The sequence below is a fragment of the Siphateles boraxobius genome, unplaced genomic scaffold (assembly GCF_051911475.1).
Source record: "Siphateles boraxobius isolate OS27281-9 unplaced genomic scaffold, OSU_SipBor_1 55, whole genome shotgun sequence".
In the NCBI taxonomy this organism is placed as follows: Eukaryota; Metazoa; Chordata; class Actinopteri; order Cypriniformes; family Leuciscidae; genus Siphateles; species Siphateles boraxobius.
In genome coordinates, this window is record NW_027509181.1 from 4,190,658 (window position 1) to 4,199,557 (window position 8,900).

Here is an 8,900-nt window from a genome sequence, read left to right on the forward strand (position 1 = left end):
TATTCTAATTACAGATAAATGCAATAAAAAAACTAATAAAAATAGAAAATACAAATAAACTGTAAACAAATTAATCCTTAATGTAAATGTAAATCTTAACAGAAACAGAAACCGTTATAGAGTCCTGCAGGGGTTGTCAGGGTTGTTGCAGGATGCCGAAGACGAGGACACGGGAACTGAAGTATAGTTGATTTATTTACAAACTAAACTTACAGGAACATACAGAAACAAAGGAAACTCCAGGATTTCAAAAACACACAACCTTACATCGACGACGACCAACCCACACTGAGGGAAAACACAGGGCTTAAAAGAACTGGGACTAATGGGATAATTAACTGAACACAGGTGAAGAAACTGAACACAAACGAGGAGCGGGAAAAACTAACAGGACTGAACCAAAATCACAAAAGACGGGGGAGAACAAGATCACAAAACTGAACTAATAACACATAGAAAACGTGACAGGGGTGAGTTTTTATTTTATTTTATTTTTTTAACCAAATCCCGGAAATTTGTTAGCATTTTAGCACTTCTGGTTCCATCGTCCTTAATTGAATAAGTTTTTTGAATGTTATTTTGGTTGAATGTCTAAAATAAGATCTGTAGTTAACACAAGTTCAAGTTTTTTTTTAATTCTATGACATATAATACATCAGTAATACCCTCTTGTACCCATACATGTCTTGAAAAAGGCGGTTTCTAACAACTGATTAAATGGGACTACATAGGTTGTCTGGAATATATCACATCAGACAGGAAAACTCATCAACTCACTAGTTCGCTTTCACAGCCTAGTTTTAGTTTATAATAACTCTTGCAAAGTCGAAATTTCAGGGGAAATGTTTTTTTTAAATATAGACTGAAAGAGTCAGAATCTTAATGGTGATGACATTAACTTTAATGGTAAAGAATAAACAATAACTTTATTCTAGAGCTGTTTTAAAGCCAAAACAATCTCTGTACTTTAATTTTTTATCACTGTAAAGCTGCTTTAAAACAGTCTATATTGTTAAAAGCACTATATAAATGAAGGTGACTTGACTTGACATTGAAGTCATGTGACTGTGGTGTAGTTAGTTTATATCCTTTGTACCTTTGCCGATTGTATTTAGGCTTCAAAATTCATAAAAGTTGTGTTCCTTTGTGAAGAGTATCGTGATGAACAGAATGTGTAACTTTTGTTAGTCACAGAGCTTATTTTTTGCAGTAATAATAATTGCACTCTATAAGCTCACACAGTAAAAATTGGAGTAATCATAGACCACCAGAATCAACAAATAAACATTTAAAAAATATTGAACTAACACTGTTCCAAAAGCATAACCATAACTCTTAACCATTACATGTGCTAGCTTGAAGCTAGTTTGATCTGACCTTGTGTGAATAAAAGAATATACAATCTTTTAACTCACCCCATGACTTCGATCTTTTAAAGTATGTAATCGTGGTAACTTTTGCATGGTATTTGTAAAAGGCTAACATTATGATATTACGCTCCGTTTGCATGGAATAAAAGCCAGCCACGGAAAATAATTCACCAGTGCCAATCACCCAGCACAACAGACATCAAAGACTGAGCTAACAATAGCACTGTACTCCAGGACACCTTAATGTCCTGTATAGCACACAAGCCTTGCATTACATGGAATAATTCACTTTGAGAAGGATGTGTTGGCTTATCCCATCAATATTATGTGTATATTTCTTGTAATCCTGTATTAGAAATATTAAATAGTTGGCAGAAATCTTTCCATGTACCTTCCTTAGAAAAACTACTTTGCCCTACTTTGGATGTTTTGCTTTGTGACAATGCTAGCTTCTCTAATCTAGACGCTTTTTGGTGTGAGTCGTAAGTTGTTAACTTGAATTGCATTCTTGTTTGTCAGTCTGAGAGATACGCTCGAGTGCATGTACTGCTTTGACAGTGACCTCACCACCTCACGTGTAAGTCTACATCATTACTAATAAGTGTGGAGAGGCTAATCTTCACTTTGCCAAGAACTGTAAGGATCAAAGCCCTCTCAGACAGCTTGTTGTGATGATGCTTCAATCTGTCTCACTCAAGTCTGAGTTAACACCCAAAGCAGATTCGTCTGAAGCCGTGTGGCTGCAGCTGAGGATAGTGTCTCATAAAGCATGAACGATATAAAAGTTTTAAACAGTAAACAACACTGAGAGTTGCTTTTTAGTACTATTGGTTATCTGGAAATATCAATATTCAATATAATATAAATACCAATATAATAAATGGAAATATATATAATTTGTTAATTGAAGAGACATTAGGAGAGAAAAGCCAAGGTGTTTAAACAGTAAGCATTATCCTTACATATATAGTCATGGAACAATAAGAATTAAAGGGATAGCATTATTAGTATTATAATATTTTGTCATCATTTACTCACCCTCATGTCATTCCAAGTCTGTATGACTTTTTTTTTCTGCAGGGAAAATATATTGTTGCATCATAACAGCAGTTTTTGTTGCCATTGAGAAAAAACAGCAAGACATTTCACAAATTATTTTATTTTATTTATAGTTAAATCTATATTGTATTTATTATTTTGTGTAGGAGTGTTACAGTGTCTCAGGCTCATACCTTTGCATATAATGTAGTTTTGTTCTAAGTAAGAGTAAGTAGTTCTCAAAAAGTATTAACAAAAATGTTGTCAGATGTCCTGAGTGAATATAACAAAAAGTCTGATGAAATATAACAAAAAGGTTGTCAAACAGTTTGATGTGAGTTTAACATTTTATATTTTTAATTAGCTATCATTTATGCAATGGTGTTGAAAAATCTAGGACTTGGCTTTCATTTTGAATTAGTGGTGTCTCATTAATAAAGGCAAAACTTATTTCAGTCAGAACAACTATATTGCCATGTCTATCCTTACTCTGGTTGAAAATTCCTCAAATATTGGTTATGATTTTGGTCATATTGCCCACCTAGTAGTTTAATCAAGGATCTGCTACTTCATAATGCTTAAAGCCCCCAGTGAGCAAGCCAGAGGTGACTGTGGAAAGGAACCAAAAGCTTACTTTTGGTAGTAGCAAGGCCATTTTAAAATTACCTTGTTTTCCCTCTCTCCCTTTCCAGTATATATTTTATGTGAAAATAAAAAAGTCTGTCAGCAGTGATGAAACATAGCTTTAGAGACATTACTTTTTATTTTTAATTAACTGGAAAGCTTCCAGCTGATTAATCATTATTTTGACAGATTTTCTAAATTTATCAGGTAAAATAGGCCTACCTCTAGTTTCTTGTGTACCCAGATGCTCATGTTATATAATCTGTAGTCTATTTTATTTTTTATTTTTTTACTTTTTAAAACTCATCCTAAAGGGACAGAACAAGTCCCGCAATCAAATAATCTGCCTACTATGATCATTATGGGATTAGAGCAAACAAATGTTCAATAATTGCTTATTTTTCTCTCTCTCTTTAATAGCTTCAGATACTACAGACTCCCAGATTCTTACCCAACAAGCTCTACAACCATGAAGGACTGTCAAGTCCAACCCCTACAGAGGCCCCTTGTGACAGTTTGGATGCCGAGCTTAGTCACCACCCACTGATGCCCACGTCCTGCTCTCCAGACCTACAAAGTCCCATCGCTGTTGAGACTACCCCAAATTGTACTCTACCAACTGTAACTATATCTGCTGATAGCACTGCTACCTCCTCTTCCAGAACTTTTCAGAGCTCAGATCGTGCTGAGCTCGGCCTCGCGAGCAGCCGGCTTAAAATCAATGAGCCAGCAAGCCCACCAGCTTCTGCTAGCTTTTGCTGTAAGCTAGAGAAAGGTATAAAAAAACTTCCTTTAAGAAGAAGCAGTTTTTCAACCCTACAGCCACCCACCTATACTAAGAAAGCTTCAACATTCATCAAGCCCCAGGAAGTACAGCAGTTTAGTGTGCTCAACGGGGCCCTAGGTAGGATAGGAGCCACAGGTCTATCCAGAACAAGACATCAACTTTTACCAGCTTCTGGACTACCCTGCATTAACCAAGCCCGACAGACTACCAGTGACACCACCACTGTATCACCAATATGTAACAAAAAAATCAAGGGTGCAGACAGTCTCTATTTATCAGAAAGATAGAGAGCAGTTTGCCCAGTGCTCGTGCTCCCCTTCAGCCCAAACATTCCCGCCTTCCTAAGCCAAAGGCGCTTTCTTCTCTCCCAAACCCTCAACAAGGTCAAACAATAACCTCCCCCGCTCTGCCTTCTCATATGCTTCCAGAGTTCTAGATTAGCAAAGCAAAGCTTGGTATCTCACCAGAGTGTACAAAAGCTACTTCGTAATGCCCTGCTTGTAAGAAACCAGTCAAGTATGTTGACTGATATTAAGGTGTTCTTTAAGACAAAGCTATGATGCTTTGCTTGATCTGCGGGGCTCCAAACAAATAACGCACTCTGTGTTACTCTGTAAATTAGAGATTCCATGAAAAAAAAAGTGATTCTCCACTGTAGCTCCATGGTAAACACCACAAATGGTTTGTATTAAAATGATCTCAGTGTATAAATTTAATATATCTTGAACATAGGAGGTAATTTAGCAAGAGACCTGATCACGTCTATCTGCTTTTTACCCACAAAAATCTATTCATTTCTTTCTGGGCTGGCTAGTACTAGAATAAAAGTAAAAGAAAACTATTAACAAGTCTACCGTCTTGTACTTTTTACATCCCTGCAGTACAAATATGCAAGCCTACAGATTTGCTTGCTTTGGGCTGATCTTACCAGTTATTCTTACTATGTACAAAACTTGAAACAGATAACCACTATTTTTTTCCTGAATAATGCACTAAGTTGTAAGAGACACTATGTCTACCTTGTACCTATGCACCTTGCATAAGATATTAATCCTCTGATAGATAAGTAAGGCACCATGATGACGACCGAAACCAAGCAGAGGATCGCTATTGGTCCTGCATCGTTTTTTGTATTGCTCTTATTGCTTCTGTTCAGAGAGACTTCATTTTCATGTCTTAACTACCACCAAATGTGGTATGTGTGCCGCGTGGGCCACGATGCAGGGTGCCTATTGAGATTTTCAGAGGAGTCGTCTCCTCGAATTGCTTCTCTACCCATCTCTCTCCTTTGTTCTTGTGCTAGCGTGAAGATTGTGTCCTGCAGGAGTTGGCCTCCCACCACCATACCTAATGAGTGCAAGTTCTGGATCTTAACAACAGAATGTGTTGTAAGTCCTTGAACATAATGTGAAATGCAAAAAATAAAATAAAAATCTGGCTGTGAGAAACATTGGCCTATACAGTGAGGGAGTTAGAAGTGGTTGACATGGTTACTTTAAAATTGCAGTTATTTCACCAAGTACGGTATGTTTGAAAATTATTAGCAATCTTGTTGGTCCTGGATTACATTACTCAGATTTAAGGTATGTTAAACCAGAGCCTAAAATAGACATTAAATGGCATTGTCGGGGTGAACTACTCTTGATTGTGAATTGCAGGGATGCTGTGTGCACATACATGCAGTCTAACCATTTTAGCAAAATTAAATAGTTTGAACACAGTTATTCAACAACAAATCATAGAACAAGGAAATTACTAGCTGGCCCCCTAAACCTCACTCCCACACGGGTCACGGCACCAATGCCACCGGTTCTGTCTGACTAGTTCCGAGTTACTCTTGAACCAGCAACAGCCTGCATGGGAGGTGTGTATCATCAGTTGCTAGTGCACTTCTTTAGGAAAGGGAAGTGAGGTTTACTGCACAGCCTTTACTACCTGGCCTCTTGTTACACCCAGGTCATACCTGATTATAATGTTAATTTAATTATATGCAATGCCACACTCATAAGTTTCTTTTTAGCTTTCTTATTTATTATCAAAATTAGGAAAAGTTACAGATTTCATTTATTTTTGAATAATTTTTAGTAGGGCTGCCCCAACTAAAGATTCTTCTAGTCGACTAGTAATCGTTAATTTAAGCCATTAGTCGACTTACCGCACATTTATATTAATTGAATTACTTAAATATATACTTGGAGAATACTAAACCATAATGAGCAACATAATATATATATAGGCGTATTATAGCCTATATTTTCAATTTGAATTGGTTCATAGAAAAGTAGACATTTCAAGCTGTCTATAGATTTATCATGTCTGACTGTGAGGCAAGTTTCGGTTCATTTTTGTAATTACGACAAGGACCCGCCGTTAACAATCTGTCCCTCAGCAACTGCATGACTTCGCCACAAGTTTTTTTTTTTCTTTTTTTTTTCTGTGACTAACCAACTACAATTTTGGTCAACTATGCCTCTTCTAGTCGACTAACATTTAGTCAACTGTTAGGGGGCAGCCCTCATTTTTAGCTGGTTTGTTAAACAACTGACCAGTTCCTCTGTTCTTACAGTCTCTACTCCTAGTTTGCAAACTGAAAAGATCCCACATTCTCTGCTCTTGTAGTTCAGTCTCGTGAAAAATAAAGTGCCCAAGCTTTGCAGCAGCAGCCCCCTACTTTCATTCCATATCTATTCACATCAAGATTCAGTCTGTCTGGTTACCTTACCAAACACTGCAGTACATGGCTAGCACACCCACTGACTTATCTGGTGTGAATCCATCAGGCCCTTCAATCAGCACTATCTTGCCTGACAGCTTGCTACATATACCACTGCAAGTCAAACAGTTTATTCCCTGCATGTCAGTTCATTTTATTTCATTTATCTCAGCTATCCTTTGCCACTTCTAAATGCATGCAGGTATCTTCTAATGAGGCTGTCGATATGGCATCCACCTTGCATAAGTCACTGTAGATGTTAAAAAGGGTTTAATGATACAGATCTTTAATACGGTGGAGATGAACCTGATGCAAAGGCTAGATTAGTCCCAAACCCTCACTCTAATCCTTAAATCCTCCTCAATGTGCACTCGCCTCATAAAATGCTTCCATCACTACCTCTACTCTCCACTCTTGGTCTCAGCTATTACTGTAGATATATTTGAGTGAGATGCCAATATCTCTTCTGAAGAACCCTAGATGAGATGGTGTTCTTTTTCTGAAGTGTTTTGGAGTGAATGTGAGAGTCTCTGTCAATGGAGGATAGTGAAACCCTTTCTGAAGGCTTAAGGGAACTCTAACATCTTAACTTTTCCATATACTGCTGAAAAAAAGCAGCCAGTGAGAGATATGGAGGCCCTTTCCTACATAAACATGAAGCAAGTAGCTGCAAAGATTCTGATTATGAATATCATTAATGGTTAATAGATGAGTATTATCAAAGCTTACCAGAGTGTGTAGTACAAGAATAGTATATCACTTTAACTGTTAGCATGTTCCACTAACATTTGCCAGTCACACATGTTCACACTATTTTTGTCTTTATTTGGAACACTATCATTGTAAGCCTGTTTATTGTTTTATCATTTCAAACCTGACTTATTTTTGTTAAATGTTTGGTTTGGCTACTTGTTTTGGTATTTTGTTATTTAATGTCATGACACTCATACATTTTTAAATGTGTTTTAAAACATTTTTAATTCCACAAATACATTGGAACCAAAGAAATTTAATTTAAGACATTTTATTTACATTGCTGCAATGATTTGGAGAGTAAAAAAGGAACAAAGATACACAAACAATCAGAGTTTGAGTTTGAATCAGAGTTTTTGTCTCACTCTCATGCCCCTCTTGTTTATTGTCTGCACTCTTAATATTCTGTTTAATTTTTCACATAATTATACATAAAATCTGTGTTGGTCGCCAAGTGAAATACTTGTCGTGTTCAGAGAATAATTTGATCCAGGTAAGGCAAAGCGGGCAGGAGTGTGACTGAAAAATTCAACCTCTACCTGCAGGCTTTTTTAGGTGGGAGCATGACAAAATAGTGCATATTTATTTTGCCGGAGTGGGTAGAATCTCACAGGAATAGGCTCGAGCAGGTCTGAAAAATTGTTAAGTGGTACACTACTGTCTTTACAACGATATAAAGGTTATGAACTAAAAACTTTAAAACATTATTGTGCGTCTGTGGCCTCATCTGTTTAAATACATGTATTACTTGAAACATTGTCTTTGTAGCTATAAAATAATTGGGCTCATGTCTTTAGAGTTGGTAACTATCTATAATGAACACTAGTTTATTAGGGAGTTTAGGGTTTCAACTTCTAATTTCTTTTGTCTCATTTGTAGCATGCAAATGATGAGGAAACAATACCGTTGTGTCATTATGTCTCCCTGTAGTATCAGATATACAGTATAGTATCATATGCAGCATAACCATAATGCCATCAAGATGAATTTGCTCTTTTAGTATTGTTTTTATTGGCCTTTGTTGTATGGGATCTGTTTACTTGATTTTTGCTACATACACTTTAACTGTATGAAACATTGCACTGCCCTATAATGTAAAACTTTGTTCAAACTTAATTTATTTGTGCAATTACAAGTGTGTGTGTGTGCGTGTGTGTTACAGATAAAGTCAATCAGATATGCACTTTAATTGTAAAGACGAGATGAGAGATGTTTTCATGTGCTTTAGATCTTTCCATGAGTGTCCAAGAACTCTTAATAAAGACCACCAAAAGCTACTGCAAGTATGTGTTTGTGTGTACTTCACAGAAGTATGAAAAAAACAGAGTACATATCTTACTGGGAGTTATTTTCCAATGTCTGAAGCTCTGAATATTTGTATCCAACAAACTATGAATGTAAGGCCTGCTGAGGGGGACAGAATAGGTACTCTGAGTGACAGTGCCCGTAAAATTAAAAAGGTTAAAATTACTAGAGAGGACTGGCAAGAAAGTACAGTGATGAGCTTGGGATGTTGACATCCATTTTACCCCACTGATCTATATAACTGACTGGATTTCCCATTGCGTTCTAAACTTCCAACAGGCGGTGAAGCCACCGGAAGTGTTTGGCTATC

The 8,900-nt window shown here is 36.7% G+C and overlaps 1 protein-coding gene across 3 annotated transcripts in view; it reads left to right on the forward strand.

Annotated features, from left to right (window-relative positions):
- The window catches only part of ccser2b (coiled-coil serine-rich protein 2b), a 125,273-nt gene extending 116,711 nt beyond the window's left edge, over positions 1-8,562 (forward strand). For 2 of the 3 annotated variants that reach the window (XM_077205913.1, XM_077205914.1), the window contains one exon: positions 3,453-4,664. In XM_077205913.1, coding sequence (XP_077062028.1) covers positions 3,453-3,579 — 127 coding nt within the window. In that variant the 3' untranslated portion in view covers positions 3,580-4,664. Of the gene's footprint in view, positions 1-3,452 lie in introns of all 3 variants that reach the window. The other variant, XM_077205912.1, reaches the window with a different exon arrangement.
- Positions 8,563-8,900: the final 338 nt, after the last annotated feature.